The sequence below is a fragment of the Emydura macquarii genome, unplaced genomic scaffold (genome assembly GCF_026122565.2).
Source record: "Emydura macquarii macquarii isolate MOO-44397 ecotype Brisbane River unplaced genomic scaffold, CSIRO-AGI_Emac_v2 contig_2423, whole genome shotgun sequence".
In the NCBI taxonomy this organism is placed as follows: domain Eukaryota; kingdom Metazoa; phylum Chordata; order Testudines; family Chelidae; genus Emydura; species Emydura macquarii.
Window position 1 is genome coordinate 1 of NW_027132560.1, and position 25093 is coordinate 25093.

Below are 25093 nucleotides of genomic sequence, written 5' to 3' on the forward strand. Positions count from 1 at the left end.
TAATAACCAGAAACACTGTCTCTGACCAACACCCAAACCCCTTATCTCCGCCCATATAATCGCCAGTTTTTTATTGAAGATCTCTCTGTGTCTGTTCCTTTCTGTCTTTGTCTCTGTCATAAATAAAACACCGTTATAGTAGTTACAATATTCAAGGATATTTAAAGCTGAATCCAATAATCACCTTCAGCAGCACTGGTTTGGTTTTGGCGGCTTTCTTAGTACAGACATATTATTAGGCTGGAAGATCAAGGAATTTCCAGGCTTGCTTACCATGGTCAGCCACTGCATGGCCAGCGATTACATGGTCACCAGAAGCTTTGGTGCTGTGATACAATAGCCGCTGACAGACATAAACTGAATATCCAGCCAGGCCAGTTAAGGGCTTAGCTGGAGGCTGATTTGGGTGACGGTCTGTCTGCAAGAAGACCACGTCCTTTTGGGATTTGCCATGCTGATGTGTCAGGTAAGAGAGGGGATGTCATTACAAACATGACAGCATGAAATCTCCTCTTCTCTCTCCTCCTCCCTCCCACCCCCGCGGACGTTCCACCATCTGAACTAGAGAGAAAAAGGGGGAACCCGTCAGATCTCACAGACATGGTGAGACTCCAGGGGGAGATTTTCTTTATATTAAGAGAAAGTTCCCATGGAAACATCGTGATGAACTCGTAGCTAAAGTAACAAGTCGAACACACACCTCTAACGATGACAGCGTTCGGCACTGAGGGGATCCCAAGCTGAAGTCACACAAACAACCTGACACCAGCCTCATTGCTCAGTTCATGCTCACCACGAGGAACAGAAACATTGTCACTGTCCAGCAGCCAGGCCCCCTTAACTCTGCCCTGGGCTTTTGTGAGGCTTTCACAGGCTTTTTGCATATAAAATCCAGAGGAAGGAGTGGAGTGAGGGAGCCAGCCCATGGTTCTTCTCCAGCAATCCCCCTCCTTCCCCCAGTTCCCTTGGCCGGGCTCTGTCTGGCCTTTCCTTTCATGCTGCTCACTTCTCCCTGGGCTGGGGAACGGCTTTCCCTGCAGTGTGGCCAGGGCCTCCTTTCTCTCCAGAGGGGAGGAGGGGACTGTGGGGGAAACGGGGAGGGGGCAGGGGCTACTTTACACAATGCCACCTCCTCCTTCATCCTCTCTAGTCTGGATCTGCTCCACCCTAATGTCACATCATCCCCTCTTCTACCAGGACCAGGAAGGAGGACCAGCTGGTGGGACGGGGAATCCCAGAGGGGTTAAATCTGTTTCCAGCTGCCTCTCAACTCCCCTGCCTCAGATTCAGTCTCTTTCCTTCATCTCTCTCTACTGATCCATTTCTGGGAGTGAAACAGAGGAAGCAGTCAGGTGTCCAGGAGCTCCCTGAGATCCAGGATTGGCCCAGACAGAACGGGGCTGTTGGGGAGTGTGAGAACTGTCTTGTTCCATGAAGGGTTGAACTCAGATGCCGGCCTGCACTAGAGGAGGCCACTGTGCTAAACACTGTGTGGACCCCAAAGTTCACAGATAAAGGGGACAGCGCAGATCCATGCCAAATACTACTGGAATTAGACTGAATTGCAGCAAAATTAAACCCTGGGCGGTGCTGACCTGAGTCAGTCTGAACTGTTTATTGTGTATGTGGGCAAAGACGAGCCAAAGTGGCTTCATTAGTCCCACTATGCAGCCTTTGGAAATATCCCAGAATCCACTGCTTCTGGGATCTTTACAGGCATTGGGACTGTTCAGGACAGCACTACGGCAAACCCCAACCATTCTTAACACACATCAGCACATTTAATGGGGTTTGCCCTAGTGCTTAGTCCAGTTCAGTCCAACCAGAACAATCTCGAGGACTTCAGGGCTGAACTTCAATTGGGAGTTGGGCTCCTTGGAGAATCCCAGCCCATATTTTGAGCCCTGCTTGTTTCTGGGATTTGAATCACTTTGTTCCTTTAATTTTCTGATTCATCACTATGTGACTCGTTTCCTGTTATGTGCTGTATTACTAATTAATTAATAAAGACCAGTCAAACTTGGATAAAAGAGTTCTCTCTCTAGCTAATAAAAAGACTGAACCTGAATTGGAAACAAGTTGGAATATGACACACTCCCAGTCTCCATTGTTAGGTTGCATTTCCTTGGTGGCCATGATGTCATAAGTCAATTAGGACCAAGAATCACCTTGGGTTTGGGTGGACAAACATCCCCCTACACACTCCTCTCAGCCCTCAAAATGAAACCTCCCAAATTATCTCTGTTTCTACAGGAAAACATTCAAGCCCATTTGAAGACTCGGAGGGAAGAGAGAGAAAAGCTCCTGGGATTTAAAGTGACTGCAGAGGTGAAAAGCCAGGAGTATCTGGTAGGTGTCTGTTGTTATTGACCTGTGGAGATTTGTGGTGAGAGGTCTGTTTGTAGGCAGATTCCTCTGTGGCCTTGGCGAATGTGTGTTTCTCCATGATCATAGATTTTGTGTGTTAGATTCATGTGCAGCATCTAAGCTTTCATTTCAGTTATGAGTTAATTTCTAGCCCTTGTGGCTTTCCCTGTGCCTGCATCATTTCTTACACTGTTCAATGATTTGATTTTTTTTTCCCCTGGAACTTCTGTCCGTGTAATGCTGAGTGCTAACAATGTCAAACATGGAAACCCCTTTTCCGAGATATTAGGGAGAAATGAAAACAGTGTGAGTCAAGTGTCAGAAATCTTGGGGTTTGCAAAGAAGTTCTCCTCCTGCACACTCAGCTCTCCATGAAAGGACCCCCAGGCTGCCTCCATGTCCCTGACCAGCCCTTTCCCTATGGCTTTACAGAAACAAATAGAGAAGGAGAGGCAGAAAATTGTGTCTGAATTTCAGCAACTGCGGCATTTCCTGGAGGAACAAGAGCAATTCCTGCTGGCCCAGCTGGAAAAACTGGACAAGGAGATTGTGGAGATACAGGATGAAAATATCAACAAACTCTCTGAGGAGATTTCTCATACCAGTGAGCAAATCAGTGAGATGGAGGGGAAATGTCAGAAGTCAGCAATTGAATTCCTGCAGGTGAGAGTGAGTTAGCAGGTGTCAACACATCTGCTTTAGGACAGCTCCTTAAACATGGACATGGGAGTCCAGCAGTCAGAGATCTCAGTGTAACTCAATGTGACCATTCCTAAAATGGGAATGACTATTGTTCTTTGCAGAGTCACATGCACATTGATATTAGAGATGGAAAAGCCCTATTAACTCAGGGAATCCATGGCCTGGAGCCAAGGCAGGGCCTCTCTTCCCCAGACTTGCTAAATCCCTTCTTTGGAATTCAAACTGTGTGTCAGGTGGGGCTGAAATTCTCTGTCTTCTCTATCTCCCTCTTCTAGGACATCAGAAGCACCTTGAGCAGGTACGTGGCTCTTTCTCACTCCCCCTCACACCTCACAAAGCTGGGAAAGAGCTTGGAGATGATGTTAGCAATGTATCCCCACAGGGCTCTACAGCAAAATGTGTTGAGAAGTCACATTTTGATTACAAATCTCTCTGATTAACTTAATCCTGAGGTTCTCAGCCTTTTACAGAAGACTCTGGAATTACCTACTGAATGGGAAACACTAGTAGAGATGTCATATCCCTGGATGACAGGTTCCCTCAGGATTGTGGGGCTGGAATATGGGTCTTTCACTACTGGGGTGCTGGTTACCCATTCAGCCTAGGGCAGCAGTGAGCAAGACTCTTTCCCACTTGAGAACTGTTTGAAGACCTGTATAGAGCAGGGAATTGGTGTATCAGTTTTCAGGGGGCAGATTTCTACAGCACTTAACATTGGAACCTACTGTCCATCAGACGAAGGAGTGAATTGGACATAGAGACTCAATTCCCCTGTTTTCCCAGAGCTGGTCTCTCCAGGCCAGAGTTGAAGAATAGTAATGGGACTTTTGGGGGAAGGGGGCACTGCCATGACCTGTGTTGCACCTGCTCTGAGGCTGGGAGAAGTAGAGAAATGCTAACTCCAGGCCCATTCGAGCAGCAACTCACTAGCAAGAACTTACAAGTCACTAAGTGAAATATAACCACGAGAAATTGTTTGTGTGAGAAGGGGAAGTTCCGGCAGCCAGAGGAGATTTCTCCTGAATTGAAAAAGGGACTCAGTGATTTCTCCCAGAAAACTGTTGCTCTAATAGAGGCTCTGAGGAAGTTGATAGGTACTGAGACGGGATCTAGGAGGGGAAATCGGCATGAGCCTTTGACACTGTAGGAAGAGCATGGCTCTGGCCAATTGGTTCATAATTAGATTACGCTTCTATTCAGTTGTCGGGTGAGAATGCCACACACTTGGGGTCCAAGTCGCTCTGGTTGATTAATTCAAACGCTTATTTCTATCAAAAGCATGCCTTGCAATTACACTTACTGTTAAGGTAAGAAATGAGAGACATACAGAAAGAAGTTCTGGCCAGTTGCCTTGTCCTCAGGCATAGGTGGGTCATGGTGGATTTCACCTATGAAGCTCTGACTCCCCCTTACAATGTCTGACATACTATACACGTCTAAATTATATATTTATTAGTTCTTTTCCAATCACCTTGGAGTGTTATGCATATTAAGTATCTTGTATATCTTATACACTCATACAAAGGCCACTTTGACCCTTGTCTGTGCATAGGTGTTTCTGGACTTTGCTAACTGCTCCTTGGCAGTACATTTTGGGTGTCTGTATCTTTAAGCACATTGTGTGATCAAAACATCTCTTTGTCCCACATAGCAACTTATGAACATGTCACTTAATAACAAGATCACTTAAAGCAACATTTCCCTTATGTCAAGCAAAGTGCTAATCAGGCCAATGCCAAGTCAGTCGCCATAAACCCACAATCTCGTTGTGTCCAAACTTATGCATCAGAAATGACCGTTGACTCCTTGTACCAATTTTCAATCCTAAATATAATAAGTAGTGGAAATTGAACAGACCTAGCAGGAGCCCAAGCATCAGGATATCTCACATTATTTCATGACTTACCAACATTAAAAACATTCAGGCCCAAATTCCGCAAAATAGCCTCATTTTGGACACCTGAGTTTCTCTCTCCCAGCTAGAGACTGTCCCAGGGCTGTGCAGAATCCCCAGCTGCAGGGGGAGTCAGTGGGAGCTGCAGGTGCCCAACCCCTCTGAACAGTTCACACTCAAAATCTAGTAGACCCTACATTAAAGGCCATTTGATAAAGTCAGACCCCATCCATCACTGTGCTCTGGTCCCATATGGCAGATAGTCTGGGCCAAACGCTCTGAGGGGAAGGAGAAAGCCCCTCCGACAGCGTGAGGAATCCCTCCAGCAGAGGCGCCTCTGGTGCCTCTTTCACAGCAGCAGCAGGCACTAGGAGTGTTCCCGAGAGGTCTGGGAATGGAGGGGGTTGGGAAGGGCAGGGTGGAAGAGGGAGGGGGTGGACGAGGGATAGAAGGACGTGGGCAGTGTAAAGCTGGGCCTCTGACACTCTGCACACTGGCCAAGAAACACGGGGGCCAATGTAGAAGGGACACAACTCTGGCTGGCTTCAGAACTTCCTCAGCCTGCGCCAAGGTCTGCACCGGCCCCTGCACCCACTGAACAGCAGAGTCACAAACTGCCTCCCTCTCTCCTTCTGCCAGTACAGGGTGAATCTGGCCCATTGAGCCAAACATCCTCCTGCCTCTAATTCCACATTGATAACCTTATTTTCTTATTATTGACATTTATCCCTCTGGAGGACGAGGGCCCCGTCGTGCTGCTCTCTGTGGAGACGCTGATCAGACAAACCCAAAGCTACAATTAGAGCCAAGATTTTGCAAACTCTTCACATCCCGTTGATGTCAAAGTGACTGAGGTGAGTAATGGTCCTTTTATGCCAAAGTCTTTCTATGATCTGGGTCTAGGTCAGGGTTTCTCACAACAAATTTTTGGTGCTCTCAGAGTGTTACCACCCACTCTTGCTGGTGGCTGTTCTGACAATATTTCCTAAAATACTTAATTAACATTAGGAAAAACAAATCACTGTGCACATAGAACATCCAAATGATTGCAATATATTGATGTAGTGGTTTTTTTAAGACTTAATAATAAAATTAATGTACAGTTGTCTCTATCTTTACTGGACCTAAAAACAGAATAGAAACACAAATAAGGTGCTTTGCACATTCTTGTCTTTTTTGCTGTTTTTTCTTTTGCTTTTTTGTTTGTTTGTTTTTTTTTTTTTTAGTCTTGCTAGTGAGTAAAAGGTTATTTGCATGTCTGTTAATATCACTTTTCACAGCAGACATAGTGCTTAGGTGGGAGGCTGTGAAAAGTGATATTAACAAACATACAAATATCAATTTTCCCAGCAGATGAACTCAGACCTGGCAAGCTGGGGAGGTGGGTAGGGAGGCAGTGGGGGCTAGGAGCAATGAGGAGATGAGCCTGAGGCCGGCACCCACCACTACGCAGCCAGGGCCCAAAGCCCCACAGCCAGAGCCCGGGGTCTAGGGACTGAGTCCACTGCTGCGCAGCCGGGAGACAGAGCCTGCCGCAGCATGGCCAGAGCCTGGGGCCAGAAGAGGCAGCGGGAGCCAGGGGCGATGGGGGGGTGATGAGCCTCCTTTTTCCCCCGGGAAGGTGGGAACTCACACCAGCTGCCTGCCCCTCCGGTGTTTATGGCTCCAGAGGCAGGCAGGGCCCAACACCTGCTGGCAGACCTATGGAAGGAGCCACTGCTTTGCCTTCTTCCCACCAATCACCGCCCAGGATGCTGTGGCTACAAGAAAAGCCCTTGGTGGCCACATGTGGCTCCTTGTGGCCACATTTGAGAAGCCTGGTCTAGTTATGACAAAAGCAGTAAGTGAATAAGACAAACCAACTGGAGTCTGGAGGGTGAGAGGGGCTGATGAGAGAAAAGTAAATCTCACTTACAGACTGTCTGTCCTGGGATGGTTGTGAGGCTTCATGGATTGATTTCATTGGTGGGAGATGCCTAAATGCAATTGCTGTGGGTTCCAGGGAGGTGTTCATGGAGTGGGACTGGCGCCGAGAGACAGTCTCTGGGGGTTTGTCTGCACTGGGATGCAGGTGTCTCTCTTTCATTGTACAGTCTGTGTGTAGACAAGGCAAGTCGTGTTTTCACCTCAGTGTGACTGGTGAAGAAAAATTCTGTGGGTTGGAGGGTGTTTGGGGAAGGGGTTAGTGGACACCTTGATTAGCTACACTGAGGTGAAAGCCTCAGTTGCCTCATCTCCACTAGGACTGTACAATGAGATCACGGCCTCGTGTTTGCTGTCGCATTGAGAAAAACACCCTTTCTCCTAGGGTGGCCATGAGCTAAACGATAGGATGTAAATGGTGAAAAAGGAGACACCCCGCTCTTTGTCAGGTGTGACTTTGTCTTTTGTGAGCTTCTCCTGTAAATGACTGGGGGTAGGATCTATGAAGAACAGCACTTTGCGATCCAGAAAGCCTGACTTACGCACCTCGTCTCCCTATACCATGAACAGATGCAGACAGATGCCTTAAAACGCAATTCACAAGCGCCAGCATGCTGGCTGGGGAGCCATGCAAACTAGTCAGTGGGAGATGCTAACAACAGGGTGTGTCCTAAGCCCACCCCTCTGTCAAAGAAAAGGGCCTAGGGCTGTGTCTATGCTGCAGTTTATGTCAGCATAATTCACGTTGCTCAGTGCTGTGAATACCGCCCCCCAGAAGAGCGACATAAGTTACACTGAGATAAGTGCCATTGTGTGAGCGTTATGTCGGTGGGAAAGCTGCTCCCGCTGACCTGGCTTCTGCTGCTCACAGAGGTGGTTTTATTCAGCATCAGGAGAGCTCTCTCCCTGTATCGGTGCGTCTGTGCCGCTGTAGCTCTGTATGTGTAGACATGTCCTAAGTCTGGGTTGGCGGGGGGGCCTCCTTCTGCATATCAACCCATGAATGGGAACCCACCGCCAGAAGCAATTCTTGTGGGAATGAGGTAGGCACTTTCTACACTGTGCACAACCTGTGGATGGGGTTGTTTTAGTATTGCTAGCTACTTTATAACTTTTAGGCCAGTGGTAGCACACTTCCCTGGGATTTGGGGGAGAAAGGATTGGAACTGGGCTTGCTCATTTTCTAGGTGATTGCTCCAGCCACGGAGCTATGTGTAGTCGGATGGTGGGGTTTGTTAGAAATAACCAAACAGATTGTCCCTGGGGTGGATTGAGGAGACGGAACCTTTATTGCCTGCTCGTTCCACCTCGACACCGGGAGTGAGTAACAAGAGGGTTACTTTACAATCCTTTTATCCACAACAGCATGTAGCTGTATACATTTCCAGCAACTCTCCCTAGACCCTTATTTGGTTACATTGACACCTATAAATGAATATTAACAACTACGTAATGAATACAATTATACCCGCCCCTGTTTGTTGTTTACAGGATTACCATGCAGAGGGCAGGCACATCACCTTAAAACCTGTACATTTTACACTAACATTCTTTGAAATAAAGGTGTGCCAAGGGGAGAAGGAAGATAATGCTTTCTTCCCGTCAAAAGGCCTTGAGCAGGAGAGGGAATAGTTATTTGTTAGCCTCATTCCTTGTGCAGATGGCCAGGAAGGGAGCAAAAGAAGAGAGAGAACAGACTCTAGCTAGAATTCACACCAAATAACAGAAACAAGGTTTGCCCGTGCCATAACCCCATGCCCTGGCCAGCTTCTAACTCTTTACTCTCCTACAGGATTCTTTTGTCTCTCCTGTCCTCACTCACCCAGCGCATGGGACCCAGACCAGCTCACAACCACCCAGAAGCGTCTTCCTCATTCTGTCTGGGGGACAGAAATTTTGTTCATACATATGAAATAACTAGCAGTGCCTCCATAACTTTCTCCGCAGACCTTCATAAGGGCTGAGACTCTGACTATTATCTTGAATGATTGTACTGGAAGGATCCTAAATTTAAATTTAAAGTCCCCTGGTTTACCTTTTATTTATTTATTGCTGGGAAAACAGTTCTGGGCAGATCCTCAGCTGGCGTAAAGTTCATAGCTCAGCAGCGCTGCTGAGATCTGCCCCAGCAAGTTTACAGTGCGTTGAATGTCGCCTCTTCCCTAACACAACTACATACACTAAGTCAAGCACAAGGGCTAGAACTGCATAAGGAGGATCTGGAACTTCAGAGGAAGGATTGTCCAGTGGTCATGGCGTGAACCTGAGACTTGTGACCCTGGTTATATTCTCTGTGTTGTGGAAATTTCTGTGTGGCCTCAGGCAAGTCATTTCATTTCTCTAGATCTCAACCCCCATCTGTGAAAAGGGGTGAGAATGTTTCCCTATTTCACAAGGCTGGTGTGAGGATAAATACACTGAAGATTTGTGTATCGCTCAGCTCTTATGATCCTGGAGGCCTTAAAAGAACCTAAGTTTCCTAGTGGGGAAACGCACACCCACAGCTACCTCCCCTGCTGCACTGAGTTTAGGTCCAATCAGTTGCTCAAGTTACCCATCAGCAGCACCTCTCAAGCCCAGTATGTCACAAAGGGCAGCGCCCCTGAGAAGGGAAACCAGAACCCTGCCCCAACACAACACAACACAGCTATCAGGGCAAATGGACCAAACGAAACAAGGACAAATATTTTTCCTTAGGTTAAAAATACCAAGTGGAAAAGTTAATTACAAACAGAAACCATCCCTGCTTAATTGGCATCCTTCAGTTCCTGGGGGAAGTCTCCCTCAGTGACATGGTTTGTGTGTGTGTTGGGAGCCGGGGGTTCAATGGTGAAAGGCAGGAAGTTGACACAGAAACAAACTTCCCCCAAATATTTTTTTCTCAAGTCAGTTAAAAATATCTCGGATTGTCCTAAATCCTGTGATGTTGGTCACACCCCCAGTGCCATCCAGCTGGGTACCCAAGTCCATCCCTGGCACAGGCTGGTGGGCAGTGCTGGGGTGGGGGAGAATAGGAAATACAGGACAGTGATGTGGGACAAGGCTGACATGGGCGGGTCTGATTTGAACATAGAAAATGCCCCCAGCCAGGCTGGTGCCAGAGTCCCGGTTGGGCTGGGTCAGTTCTCTGTGGGGCCCAGCTGATTGGACCCCTGCCTGGTGGCTCCAGGCCAGCTGGCTGAGCTCAGCGCTGGGACGTGGCACGCTGGGGGAAAGGCACAGACACACAGAGCTCAGACTGATGTGGAGCTGAGGGGCAGATGTGGGGGCTTGGCAGGAGGCAGAATTAATAACTGGGCTGGACACAGACAGATGTGGGGGTGGCAGGGACACAGAATTAGTTAAATACTGCTTGGGGCTTTGGGAAGTAGCTGGAGTTCTTGCCTTCAGCCAGATTGGGGCACTTGAAAGCTGAGTCTGCTGCCATCAACACTAACACCCTAGGAGGGCTTCTTGGAGAGACGATCCTTCTCCCCAAAGCATAAGGAGGATGAGATAAGGACTGAAAGCCCCACCTCATTCCAGTTACTTCTCTATTTTCGCTTCCTATCTTGGTAAAGCCATGCAGGCAGGCGCATTTCTCTTCAGTGTCCGACAAAAAATAAAGACAAGAATTAATTTTGCAGCCTCGTAACTGAAATAGTCACTGAAAATGTAAACTTACTCGAGGAGAAAGGATGAGGAGTTTAGAAAACCTGAGATCTCAAAACTGTTCCAAAGCTTATTTCCAGGATCAGGTAGGTGAGCTTCTGTTGCTTGAATGCCATCTCCATTGCTCTCTGATATTTCCTAGTAGACATTTATTCCTGACCTGGGGTGAATTAGTAACGGCAAAATGATCCAATAATCCCAGGATAAATTTTTCTTACTCTGAGTATAAACTTTTCTTTTGAACTCTATATTCATAATGATATATGATTTATTTTTGATTCTCCTTTCATTGTAATTTAACACCAAACTATTTTGGCTATTGGATTTACCAATTTATTTCTTTCCTCTTATATTTTATTCAAGAAAACTGGACCTGATCCTGTTCTCCATGCATTCAAAGGGAGATTTGATATGAATTAATGTATGGTAAGTTTCTGTTTTGTAAAGTAAGTTACAAACTCATGCAAATCCAACTCTACGGGGGATCCTCTTTCTTTGTCATCCCTGCTATTTAATAGCTCTGGTTATGGGACTGAATCCTTTTACCTGTGATATGTTGAAAGAAAAGAAATAGTTAAAAAAATATGTAAGAATCACTTATATCTCTCTCTCTTTCTCTCACACACACACACACGCACACGCACATACACTTTCTCATTCCTTTTTTTTTTTTTAATGGAATTATTACCAATTTTTTAATGTGGATTTTGTAGGGATGGGACAAAATCAGACTCACATAGGAAACATATTTTCGACTTTAATTAATGGCTGGCTGTTCTAACTCCATAATATGAAAGAGTTCACTTAACAGTGTATGTATTCCTTTTTTATTTAATGCGTCCTCTGTAATGTTTGACGTTAATGATGTGATGTTAACGAGAGTTATGTTCAGTATAAGTTTTTTTCCTCCTTCTTCCTGTTGTCTAGATCAAGTTGCAGTGAAGATGAAGGTTCTCTCATTCTGCCACAGCTGCAGAGCCAGCTCCGCTCTCCCTGGTTTTATAATTTTCTTCCTTACTTTTTATGTTCACAAGATGGAATCAGGTAAGAATCCACACTGTGTCTGCTGTTTCTTAGAGGATTTATTTAGTACCCTGAAATGTCTTAACAACATGCTTAACTCACAGTCAATGGAACAACTCACAGTGTGTAAATGTAACCACACAGCAAAATGAACACCTTCATTATTAAATGTTTGCTCTGATTGTTTTGCTGCTGGGTTATTTTATTTGCTTCTGTAACAGTGTACTGGGCTCTTTCTTCAAACAAGTATTTTTAAAAGATTGTCACGGGTGGCTAAAGCATTGGATGGACACATATTGAAGAGAAGAAGAACACATGGTCATGTGACTTATTTATTGAGCCTGTTAGCTAATACATATATGTTAGGTGCAGTATGCACCATATTGTTAGGTATTATGTGCACGGTAGTCCTATAATATGCATTATATATATATATACTGGATGTACCTCTACACTCCGCTGGTTTGGAATATGGTGTCCAAAACAGAGATAAGGAAGTTATAGAACATGTTGAGGAACTGGTGGTTTGGATTGTAGATGATGTATGAACTTGTAAACTGCCATGATATAAATATAAGTGGTTTGGGGAGTGTGTTTTTGAAGCACACCTTCTGTGTCAGGTGAGCATGCTACAAGATGAGAATTGCTTCCAGGAGAAAGGATATGTGTGCCTCCTTTTCGTAGTGAACTCTTTTCTCTTTAGGCAACACATTTGGTTAAGTTCCGTTATTTGGTCTCTTGATCATATGAAGTATTGAACCATAATAGACCAGCCATTGGCCGTAGCAATAGGGCTCTGTCTCAGGAACACCATGGTGAAAGAAAACTGTCATGATATAAATATAAGTGGTTTGGGGGAGTGTATTTCTGAAGCACGCCTTCTGTGTAAGGTGAGTATGCTGCGAGATATTAATTGCTTCCTGGAAGGAGAGTGTGTGTGTTATTTGGTCTCTTGATCATATGAAGTATTGAACCATAATAGTCCAAGAATTAGCTGTAGCAATAGGGCTCTGTCTCAGGAGCATCGTGGTGAAAGAACACCAAATATGGCCCCCACCAGCCCTTTTGAGGCCCAGCAAATTTCATGCCCAGCAATGTCAGGATGCATGTCAATTTGACAGCACTTAGGAAAACAGGTTGTTGAATCGGAAGCGTGTCTCAACTACACATCTAGCACGTCCATTCCCACTTCTCTGCTTCAGTTTCCCTGATGTGTGACTGTGCCATGGACTGAACACACCCCTCTTCAGCTTCCTACCCTGTGTCAGCACTGAATGTCTTTTAAACATTCAGGCTGAAATTTTCCATGCTGGCTGTCTGCCTCTGCCTGAACTTTTTGGAAATGAAACCTGTTGGATGTGTCCTTCCTATCCAATTCCCACCTTCCTCTGAGCTACTTTTGTTGTTGTCCTGGTGCATTTTCCAGCAAAGTTCACAGTGATTGGACCCCGTGACTCTGTCATTGCCATCCTGGGTCAGGATACTGTGTTGCCCTGTGACCTGTCCCCCAGAATGAGTGCTGCAAATATGGAGGTGAGATGGTTCCGGTCTGAGTTTTTATCCTTTGTGCACCTGTATCGTGATGGGATGGATCAGGATGAAGGGCAGATGCCAGAGTATCGGGGAAGGACAGAGCTTTTGACAGCTGGACTCACAGATGGAAATGTTCCCTTGAAGATTCTCAATATCAGACCCTCTGATGAAGGACAATACCTCTGTTTTGTTCAAGAGGGTACTCTGTATGAAGAAACCGTATTGGAACTAAAGGTAGCAGGTCAGTGTTTTGTGATAGTTTTATCTTTGCGTGGTCTGCAGGCTTTATTCTTTACTATTAGAAAAACGTTGACTCCCTGCTTGTGAAATATTTCACAATAATAGAGTGTATCTAAATTTGAGCAAACACCCACTTGGGAAAATATACTGACAGTCTTCCCAACATGTTATTAAAAACATTTTCACAATGCCGAAACCCATTTTTTGCCATATCTTGATTGACTCCAAAAGGGGTCTTCAGTTAAGGGGGATAGAACTTATGGGCAAATATGGCCTTCCAGTTGCTCTGCAGGCATTTCTAGGATGTGTGTCTATGGTGCGATTGCCAGACTTTTATGGCCTTCTTATTGGTTCACTACTGGTTGTTACTTAGGAGTGTAGCTGAAATCAGATGCAGCCTTCTTATTTGCTGAGACTGTATAATGGTGATGGTGGTGGTGGGGAGTTATGTATTTCCCACTCTTAGGCAAGACGGATCTTTCTCCCACACTGCTTTGACACTAATACCCTCAAGCCAATTAATTTTTTTTTTTTTTACAATAAATATATATATCCTATACACTTACTATCAGATTTTCCAAAAGTTCATATCCCATTCAGGTATCTAAATGCAGGGGTTATATCTCCAAAGGTGCTGAGCACTCAGTTGCTCTTGTGTTGAGAGGACAATATTTCCCACTGACTCAGTGCTATTATTTTAAATATTTCTTCACATTTTTGTGTGTCCATGAGCATTGGGATTCCAGAGATTTCAGTATCCATTTATCCCTTCAACTGGCTACCCACATGAATTAGTGAGTAAGGGATCCAAAAACTGTCTCTCCTCCCTTATGCCTTATGAATTAATTCATGGAATTAACACCTTTATGTATTTCCCCCTTAGCTCTAGGCTCTGCTCCTCTCATCTCTGTGGAGGGTCACCAAGATGGAGGGATCCGTGTGGTTTGTCGATCAGCTGGTTGGTACCCAGAGCCTGAGGTGCTGTGGGAAGGGCTCAATGGGCGACATTTACCATCACTCTCTGAAACAAAATCCCGAGGGGATAACAACCTGTTTGACACAGAAACAGCTATCGTTATAAAAGAACAGTCAAACCAAAACTTGTCCTGTTGCATCAGAAACACCGTTCTCAATCAAGACAAGGAATCGGCAGTTTATATAGCAGGTTAGTTACCATTCAAATCCCACCCTGAACTCACCATCGCTAGAAACAACACATGACATAGGAAGAAAAGAACTGAAACATCTGTGCTGGGTATTTCATAATCCACATACAAAGAAAGAAGATAGGAGGCTGGTATCTTTACAGGGTCACAGTTTAGGCAGCCTGATTCCCTTAATTGGGAGTATTAAGACTATGAACACTTTAGATTTCATGTAAGTTTAATATTAAGTCTGATTTTCCTGATATTCTAGTTCTTGTGCGTGCGCACACACACACACACACAAACCTTCCATCATTTTTTAGAAGAAACTTTCACTCAATGCACTGACACAAGATGTTCCTTCAACCTTAAATTCATATTCATGATTTTTTTAAATGGGTAAATTTTGTAATGTGGCTTCTTTGTGATCTTGTCTCTGCACCAATTCATTCTTGATTACTTGTGTGAAATGTCACCGAAATCATATGATGATGTTGTTTCTACTGACTTTCAATGGGACTTGTGCTCCTTGAGTCACTTTGGTCCAGATCCACAAAGGGACTCCATTTACCTTGGTCTACACACAAAAGTTGCACTTATTAACTATTAAGTTAATCAGTGCCACTTGGTTGGGTGAGCGCTCATACAAGTTTTAGAGTGCCCTATATAGATTTATCTTGAGTCAATTCCTTACTGACTTTAGCTAAATGGAGGCAGGGCACTATTAGGCTGATTTATTATTTAAGGTTTTGTGCAGTAATTTATATAAATTGGTGGAACCCACAAAGGTTGTCAAGTCTTGAACCAATTTAAAAATGACTCCATAAGATGATGGCCCCAGTTTCACTAAATCAGAGCACAAACCATGTGCAGAGAAGGCCTTAGGCACATTTGAAAAGCCTATCCTGGTTATATCCATCATGGAGTCCTTAAACCGTGATCTGAGGACTGAAATAACTCAGTCATAGGTTAGGGATCTATTACAGGAGTGGGTGGGTGAGGTTCTGTAGTCTGCGTTGTGCAGGAGTCAGAGCAGATGATCATATTGGTCTATGAGTCTGTGACTGAATCACTGTGAACATAAGACCAGCAAATGAAAATTAGTTAGTTTGCTGCATAAATATCTTTAGGAATTGTGATTGTGATTTCTCCAACTATTTGAGGATAATGGCAGATTTTTCAAAAATATTCTCATTAGTCTGGCAATTTCTGAATGTTGCTGAACACTAAGGAACAAATTATTTGGTGTAACTCTATTGAAATCAATGGGTTTTATGGGCAGATAATTGTCCCTGAAGTCTACAGCCCTCTGAATAGGAATGAATCAAAGCAGGCCGTTTTTTTCAAGGATAAATCAGTGTTAAAGCTGTGTTGGCTGGAGCCATTTTTAAGATCAGTTTCTGGTCTTTTGTGTAGTACACACATGGCCATTCTTTCACTATTGTCTTGCACAAATCCTGCTGGGCACTATCTATGTATTTGTATGAAATAAAAACATCTGCCTTCAGTTACAGCTTCCAAACTAAGGAAAGTCCTGGGCGTTTTGTTTTTCAGATCCCTTTTTCCCAAGGGTGAATCCCTGGTTGGTGGCTCTGAGTTTGATCCTGATGGTTTTGTTTGTTTGTTTGATTGGCCTCGTTATTTATCACTTTAAAACAAAAGGTAACTGTCAGAGGGAGAAATATATTGTACATAAAGGTCATATTCTAATAAATAAATAAGAGAAATTTAGGAATTGAACATGAAAAGAATGTGTGACCTGCTGATCTTATCCTAATAAAGAAGAAGAATAGGTGTGGGGGCAGAGAGAATAGAAAGTGAACCAGACAATCAGATCACAGCAGACACAGCTATTTTCTGCTTGGTCCTCCATCTCCCCCTCTTTCCCAGTTCTCAGGAGGTTACAGCTGTCTGTCTCTGGTATCACTTGAGACAAGGTTCTGCAAAGCCTAGGCTCCCATAGGTGTACTTCAAATCTCTTTATTGCTAATAAAGTGTAGTGCACCTTGACATTACAGTGATGAGCCCTATAGAAACGCCCTGTGGTAAATCAGTAAATGACACATTTGTTCTTCAGTCAGAGGGGAAAAAAGTCATATCAACTTTTACATGACTCAGACATCCCTGTCCATGCCTCAGTTCACTTAATCCATAAAGAATATCTGCCCAGTTTCCAAATAAATGGGACATGTCCCTCTATGCTCCTAATGAATTGTGTTACTAGAGCATGTCGTGTTCTAACTCTCAGGAAGCACGAGATGAGAATAATTTGTTTATTTCTGTATTTTTCAAGGGAAACTCACTGGAGAAGTTGGTAAGTTTCTATTTTCCTTTTTCCACAAATGCAATTTTTGACGATATTTAAACATTTGTATATAGGCTTGGTTGTTTCTTTGTTTTATTTTTATTTTTGTGCGTGTTTTAGGGTGGGCAGGGGGAAGAGGTTAGTGTGTGTGTGATGGGCTGAACCTTTTAGGGTCTGTTTGGGTGTTTCCAGAGACCCTTTCCCCTAAAGTCCTTCTAATTAGGGAAAGAGCTCAGCAGAGGCACGTGTGGCTATGTCTAGTTTTCAGTGCAGACGAGATCTCAATCTCAGAGATTTTCACAAGAGTCTATAGAGGTCTGGCTTGTTAATGAAGGTGTGCTGAGATGGGAATTTTCTGTAATATGTTTATCAAGCACGGGTGCCTCAGTTTACCCTATATTCAGCATTGTTACCCAGTAGGGGGGAAAGGAGTACAGGTGCTGCCTGGCTGTCTGGGTCCCCATATAGATGAAGCATCTGAGAAGACCATGGCAAATCCAGTCACCTGGACATTGGCTCCTAGCAACCAATGACCCCAGAGGCAGATGGATTTCCCCCCACCTGAGCAGGGAAGCTGAGCAACATCCCCCAGCTGAAGTAGCAAAGGACTGGAGAGTTGTGAGGTGGGGAATAGATGGTGGCTGCTGGAAGGAGTCGGGACTGACACCTGGGGTCTGACCAAGAGGGTCAGACAGACAGAGAGACAGACAGAGCTAGGACAGTGAGGTTCACTACAGCTTGGCTGGGCTCTGGGCTGACCAGAACAGACTGTGCTTTAACCTTCCATTCCCTGTGACAATGTGAGGACTTCCTAGGCAGCTGTGTCCAGGTAACTAATACACCCGACTGTTCTGACAGCGCTCTTTGAGTGTCACTGTGAACGCTCGGTGAGGTGTGTTTATCCCTGAAGTGTGTGCCGAGGGAGTCTGGACAGCTGGACTCCAAGACAGGGTTTATCTTCAACCACTCCCTACTGCAGTCAGCTTGGACCTGGTCTGAAGCGCCCTTTTGAGTAGCAAACGTTCACAAGTTGTCTTCCTACCAGCGGCTCTGTTGCAAGAATCACCTACCTCTGAGTTCCAGCAGCCTTCCTCCGGCCTGCCACCCCCTTCCTGTGACAAACTCTCCCTTTCAAGATCATGTCCTCCAAGTGGAGCAGGCCCTGCAGCAACGCCTGGTTAATACCACTTGAGCCCAGAGGAGTTTTCGTCTTTTCCTGTCTGTGATGGGGTGTGGCCCCTTGACAGAGTCCAGTTTTATAAAATTTGGAGTAAGTCTAAATTAGATAAACTTCACAGCACAATGTTATTTGGGGTGTGGGAAGAAGATAGAAAAGAAGTTAAATAGAAATAATCACGCTGCCTCAATTTTTGTATTGATGATAAAGAACACACAAAGGAAGAAAAACTCCTAAACTTTTCTATGTATTTCTGTTTATTCTCTAGGGAAACGAGATCTAGAAATTGGTAAGTGTCATTGTCCTTCCTCTGATAAGAAATTTTTATATCAAATTGGATCCTCACGTGGGAGTGTAATTTGAGTCATCGCTGGATTTGGTGACCTAGTGGTTAGTACACTTAGTGCCCCCTGCCGGTGGGCAGGTCTTGCTGTCCAGGTCCTCTTTTAATCAGAGGAGCAGGGAGTCAAGCAGTGGTAGGGGAGCCCAGGCCCATCCACTCCACCTGGCTCTGACCCAAATAGAGGAGCAACAATGTCTGGTCCCCAAAGTGGTCCTCTGAGTCGCCCTCCCTGCATTACATCCTACCATCTGCTGTTCTCCTCCAGATTCCAGTCCAAGATAAGGTGAAAAGAAAAAGAAAAGATAATCAAACCATCAGCCCCAACCAGGCTAAGCGTACAGTCAGTCCCTTGGGGAGACTTCTCTGGCAGCCTTGTTGGAAGGCTTCTCTGGCCACTGTCGGAAGACAGAATACTGGGTTAGATGGATCAATGGTATGACCCAATATGGCCGTTCTTATGTTCTTGTCAGAAGCCTTCCGGGTATGTCTGTCATCCCCAGCCTCTCCCTTCTGAGCTGGATTACTCCTTTTCACCCCTTTCTCCAGTTGGAGCATGATCTGCAGGGCTGGAGGGTCAGGGTTACCTGGGCCCAGTGCCATCCTTTCACCCTTCAGGCCAAGGGTAGGTTTGTATACTACCCCCTCACACAGTCTTCCCCTCAGACTTTGGGCTGTGGTGTCCTGGGCCACTGTGTGTCCCCTCCATATTGTGATAAGAAGTCAGCATATTTGTTTTCTGTGCCTGAATGATGTGCCAGCTGAAAGCTACATGGCTGCATTGAGAGATACCGCTGCATATTACCTGGGTTATGGTGTATAATTAGTTCAGCCAGTGGAGTGGGGCATGGTCAGTTACTAAGTGGAAGGGCTGTCCCCACAGATAATTGCTTAGGGCATCAACGGCTCATTTCACCTCCAAGGCCTCCTTCCCATCAATCGAGTAGGCTACCTTTGTGTGAACAACGTTCTGATGAAATAGAGAACAGGGTGTTCTCCTCCTTCAAATTCTTGAGTCTGATATCAGACACATCTCTTTGGAGAATAAAGGACTTTTAGAAGTCTGATTGGAATTCTCCTGGCTGCTGGGTCAATGGGTCTTTTAATACCCTAAATGCCTTGTCACAGCTTTTAGTCCAATGGACCTTTTTGGGTGCAGTGTCTTTAACCAGGTGTGTCAAAGGGGCAGCCATGGTACTTAAGTTTGGGATGAACAGTGGATAGTATCCCACTAATCCCATTAAACCGCCAGACTTGCTTCTTTGTGGAAGGGACAGGGCAGCTCACTAGGGATTGGAGTTCTTCCAACAAAGTTTGCAGTTGCGCTGTCTGCCCTTCCCCTCCACAGCATACCCTAGATAAGTGACTTCTTGGTAGGCCAGGCGACATGGCTTGGCCATCTAACCTGCCTCTTTGAGAGCTCGTAATACCGCAGCAACATGCTTCATATGCTTGGCCCAGCTCTCACTGTAGATGATGATATAGTTAATGTAGGTGGCTGCGTAGGATGTATGTGGCCACTCCGTCCATCAGTGGCTTGAAAGTGGCAGCAGCCTTGTGAAGTCCAAAGGGCATGGATTTAAAATGATATACATCATCACAGGGAGTTTGTTCAGTGTTGTGGAGTTGTTCGCTTTTAAATTTAATTTTTTTTTTTAGCGTTATTAAACCTCTTTTGGTTTTTTTGCTTACTTGTTTTTTATTATTATCATTCTTTCTTTGTGGGGTGCGTTTTTTTTTATGTAACTATATAAAATGTGGGGAAACACTAACCTGGATGAATTTCACACCAAAAACTAATTTGAAAAATTAATATGAAATAGAGTCATTGAGTCACAGAGTTTAAGACCAGAAGGGATGAGCAGATTCTCTAGTCTAACCTCCTTAAGAGGAGAATGAATAGATATCATCTCTCAATCTTTACTGTTTTATTGATGATAAAGAGAAATAAAACATTTACCAACACTTACCAAAAATATGTATTTATTTCTCTTTAAATTTTAGACAAAGCTGCTCAAGAAATAAGTAAGTGGCATTATCCTTCCTCTGACAAGATACTTTTAGTACCAATTTGGATCACCATGTGGGAGTTTGTTTAATTGAGGTGAAGGTGTTTGTTTTAAAATTGAACTTTTAAAATATTTGCAATATGAAAACATTTTATTGTTTGTTTTCTTGCTTTACTAGTAGTAATAGTGGTATTTTGGTAGATTGAGGGGTTTCCTTTTTAAAGTACCTTTATAAAATGTCATGAAAGATGAACCTGGAAGAATTTCCATTCACAACAAAAGCTTATTTGAAAAATTGTTAAGCAATAGAGGTAGAGTTTGAGACTAGAAGGGATTAGCAGATCCTCTAGTTTGACCTCCTTAGGAGGAGATTGAATAGAAATAATCTCTCAGTCTTTACTGTCGTACTGATGATAAAGAGAAATTAAACATAAGAAAAGGAAAACACCTAACAAACAATATGTGTATTTCTGATTAATTTTTAGGCAAACGAGATAAAGAAATAGGTAAGTGCCATTATCCTTCCTCTAACAAGAAATTGTTTTTACCACACTGGATCCTCCTGGGGTACTTTGTTTAATTGTGGTAGAGCTGTTCGCTTTTAAATTTAACTTTTACAATTTTGTTGCAATATGAAACTTCCTTTGGTCTGTTTACTTGCTTTTTATTACTATTATTCTTTTTTGGAGGGGTTAGTGTAATTTTATAAAATGTGGGGAAACAATTCACACCAAAAGCTAATTTGAAAGACTGATAAATAATAGAGTCATAGAGTAACAGATTTTAAGACAAGAAGGGACCATTGGTCTCTCTCGTTTGACATCCTGAAGAGGAGTTTGATTTCTCTCAGACTTCATTGTTGTCTTGATGGTAAAAAGAAAGAAAACATAAGAAAGGGAAACACTTACCAAAAATATGTATTTATTTCTCTTTAAATTTTAGACAAAGCTGCTCAAGAAATAAGTAAGTGGCATTATCCTTCCTCTGACAAGATACTTTTAGTACCAATTTGGATCCCCATGTGGGAGTTTGTTTAATTGTGGTGGAGGTGTTTGTTTTAAAATTGAACTTTTAAAATATTTGCAATATAAAAACGTTTATTGTTGGTTTTCTTGTTTTACTAGTAGTAATAATAGTATTTTGGTAGATTGAGAGGGTTCATTTTTTAATGTACCTTTATAAAATGTGGGGAAAGATGCAACTGGAAGAATTTCGGTTCACACCAAAAGCTAATTTGAAAAATAGATAAGCAATAGAGGTAGAGTTTGAGACTAGAAGAGATGACCAGATCCTCTACTTTGACCTCCTTAAGAGGAGATTGAATAGAAATAATCTCTCAGTCTTTACTGTCGTACTGATGATAAAGCGAAATTAAACGTAAGAAAAGGAAAACACCTAACAAACAATATGTGTATTTCTGTTTAATTTTTAGGCAAAAGAGATAAAGAAATTGGTAAGTGTCATTATCTTTCCTCAAACAAGAAATTGTTTCTAGCAAATTGGATCCTCATGGGGGACTTTGTTTAATTGTTGAGGAGTTGTTTGCTTTTAAATTTAACGTCCACATTTTTTTTGCAATGTGTAACCTTTTTTTTTTTTTTTTTAACTTTTTTTTAATCATTATTATTCCTTGTTGGAGGGGTTAGTGTAATTGTATAACATGTGGGGAAACAATAACTGGATAGATTTCATACCAAAAACTGAATAGAAAAACTGATAAGAAATAGTGCCACAGAGTTTAAGACCAGAAGGAGTCACTGGTCCCTTTCTCATCTGACGTCCTGAAGAGGAATATGATTTCTCTCAGCCTTCACTGTCGTACTGATGATAAAGAGAAATAAAACATAAGGAAAGAAAAATGTATAACAAACATATATATTTATTTCTCCTTATATTTTAGAAAAACGGGATCAAGAAATAAGTAAGTGTCTTTATCCTTCTTCTGACAAGATACTTTTAGTACAAATTTGGATCCTCATGTGGGAGTTTGTTTAATTGTTGTGGAGGTGTTTGGTTTTAATTGAACTTTTAAAATAGTTGCAATATGAAACCTTTTATTGTTTGTTTGTTTGCTTGCTTTTTTATTATTAGTATTATAATTCTTTTGGCGGGGTGTGGAGGTATGTTTTCTAATGTAACTTTATAAAATGTGGGGAAAAACTAAACTGGATGAATTTCAGGTTACACCAAAAGCTAATTTGAAAAATCGATAAGCAATAGAGTTGTGTAGTCACAGAGTTTAAGACCAGAACAGATGACCAGGTCCTCTGGTTTGACCGTCTTAAAAGGAGATTGAATAGAAGTAATTTCTCAGCCTTTACTGTCGTACTGAAGATAAAAAGAAATAAAAGATAAGAAAGGGAAATACCTGGTGACCCATCTGTGCCTCGGGTAGGCCACCTACAAATTCCAAGATCAAGACAGGCTGCAAAAGGAGAGCAGATTCTCCCAGACTGGCGGGTGACACTGCAGTTAGATTCCCCAACCAGTTATTAACAGTGCTTCTGATCCCCCACACTGATTATCATGAAGCTACAACAGGAAACACACAGCCTCGTTTATTGCATTTCAGTCTCTGGCCCCCAATTAGCAGCTAGGTCCAGTAAAGAGAGAAGTTATGAAAACTCTATTCCCTTTACCAAAAATGTTCTCTTGAACCCCTAAGGGTCAGGCACGTTACCAAATCAATATAAGTTTGGATCTTACCCGAAATACCAGGATGCCAGCCAATCCTTCAGTAACTAACACTAAAGGTTTATTTAAAAAGGAAAGAAATAAGAAGAGAGATGTTAAATGGATAAAGCAATTAGCTACATAAAAATGACTTAAAAGTCCATAGATATTAGATTCTGAGTAGAACTGTGGAATTGCAGGCTTGTACAGTCCCTCTGTTGTACCTCCAGTACCTGGATGGGTCTCAGTCCTTTGTTTCACAGCTTCAGTTGTAGACGAGTTGATCCAGAGGTAGGAAGCAGGAATGAAGACAAGATGGGGATGGTGCAGCTGCCTTTTATGTCCTTTTCCCATGCAGCTTGTCCCAAACACAGCCACAAAGCACATGGCATGGAAAAGATTCAGAGTCCCCTGTCCATAGGCATGTTCTTACATGTCCTGGTGACTCATAAGGTGTAGCCCCTGGGTTCTTTCACTGGGCTCATTGTACCTGTGAGTTCCCTTCATGGGCCATTAAACAGGCTTAGTGCTGCTACCATCCGGTCTGGGGTGTCACCCAGAAACCCAACACAAGTTTGAAATACAAATATACCAGACATCTTTAGAACTCATAACACAAAACTGAGACACACATAGAAAGGTGCTTATCAATCTCAGCGAATCATGACTTTTCCACTGGTACCTGACATGGCATATCTTGTACGAATTATTGTAATTTAGCAATATTGATATCAATAATATTAGAAATGGTCACCCCTAATCTAGACATCATCACACACCTAACAAACAATATGTGTATTTCTGTTTCATTTTTAGGTAAACGAGATACAGAAATTGGTAAGTGTCATTATCCTTCCTCTGACAAGAATTTCTTTTATACCAAATTGGATCCTCATGTGGGAGTTTGTTTAAATTGGGTATGAAATTGTTTGCTTTTAAATTCCACTTTTAAAATGTTGTTGCAATATTTAACCTGTTTTTGTGTGTTTGTGTGCTTGTTTTTCATTATTACTGTTTCTTTGGTTGGGTGTGTAGTGTGACTTGAAAGAATGTGGGGAGACTCAAACCTGGATAGATTTCACACGAAAATCTAATTTAAAAACTGATAAGCAATAGAGTCACCGAGTGTAAAACCAGAAGGGATCATTGGATCCTCTATCGTCTGATGTCCTGAAGAGGAGATTGATTTCTCTCAGCCTTCACTGTCATATTGATGATACAGGGAAATAAAACATAAGAAAAGGGAAACGCCTAATGAACAATATGTGTATTTCTGTTTAATTTTTAGGCAAACAAGATGTAGAAATTGGTAAGTGTCATTAACCTTCCTCTGACAAGAAATTTTCATACCAAATGCTCATGTGGGAGCTTGTTTAATTATTGTAGGATTGTTCTCTTTTAATTTTAACTTTTAGAATTTTGTGGCCATATTAAACCTCTTTTTATTGTTTGCTTCCTTGCTTTTATTTATTATTCTTTTTTTAGGGGAGTATTATTGTAACTTTATAAAATGTGGGGAAAGACTAAACTGGATAAATTTCCCACCAAATTTGAGAAATTGATAAGCAATAGAGTCATAGAGTCACTAAGTTTAAGAACAGAAGGAACCACTGGATCCTCTAATCTGGCATTTTGAGGACAAGTTAAATCTCTCAGCTTTCACTGTCAAACTGATGATAAAGAGAAATAAATCATAAGAAAAGGGAAATGGGTAACAAAAATATAATAATTTTTATGCAAAGGATATATAGAAATTGTTAAGTGTCATTATCTTTCCTCTAACAAGAAATATTTTGTACAAAATTGGATCCTGATGAGGGAATTTGCTTCATTGTTGTGGAGTTGTTTCCTTTTAAATTTTCCTTTTTTTGAGCAGTGGGGGTTCTTTGTTTAATGTAATTTCATAAAATTTGGGAAAAGAATAAACTGGATGAATCTGACACCAAAAGGTACTTTGAAAAATTGATCATTTTGATTCACAGAGTTTAATAGCTGAAGGGAAGACTCGATTATCTAGTCTGACTTCCTGAAGAGGAGGTTTAATAAAAATAATCTCTCATCCTTAGTGTCATACTGAAGATAAAATGAAATAAAGGGAAACTTCTAACAAA

The 25093-nt window shown here is 42.8% G+C and overlaps 1 protein-coding gene and 1 long non-coding RNA gene across 2 annotated transcripts; both read left to right on the plus strand.

Annotated features, from left to right (window-relative positions):
- The first annotated feature begins 5426 nt into the window (after positions 1 to 5426).
- Positions 5427 to 10964, plus strand: LOC137162519 (uncharacterized). Its single transcript, XR_010922390.1, has 3 exons — positions 5427 to 5817; positions 10513 to 10627; positions 10901 to 10964. It is a non-coding gene; the product is annotated as an uncharacterized lncRNA (long non-coding RNA).
- A 2123-nt stretch (positions 10965 to 13087) lies between these two features.
- On the plus strand, positions 13088 to 24305 carry LOC137162520 (butyrophilin subfamily 2 member A1-like). The gene is made up of 12 exons (XM_067562406.1): positions 13088 to 13334; positions 14217 to 14498; positions 16033 to 16140; positions 16772 to 16792; positions 18229 to 18249; positions 20305 to 20325; positions 20795 to 20815; positions 21252 to 21272; positions 21742 to 21762; positions 22210 to 22230; positions 23799 to 23819; positions 24271 to 24305. Exons 1-12 carry the CDS (start codon positions 13088 to 13090, stop codon positions 24303 to 24305), a joined length of 840 nt encoding a protein of 279 aa, XP_067418507.1.
- The last annotated feature ends 788 nt before the right edge of the window (positions 24306 to 25093 follow it).

Coding starts and splice junctions, on each gene's coding strand:
- LOC137162520 (XM_067562406.1), top strand. CDS start 13,088: ATGGAGGTGAGATGGTTCCGGTCTGAGTTTTTATCCTTTGTGCACCTG. Junction 16,141..16,771: donor TTATCACTTTAAAACAAAAG/GTAACTGTCAGA, acceptor GTATTTTTCAAG/GGAAACTCACTGGAGAAGTT. Junction 18,250..20,304: donor GAAACGAGATCTAGAAATTG/GTAAGTGTCATT, acceptor TTTAAATTTTAG/ACAAAGCTGCTCAAGAAATA.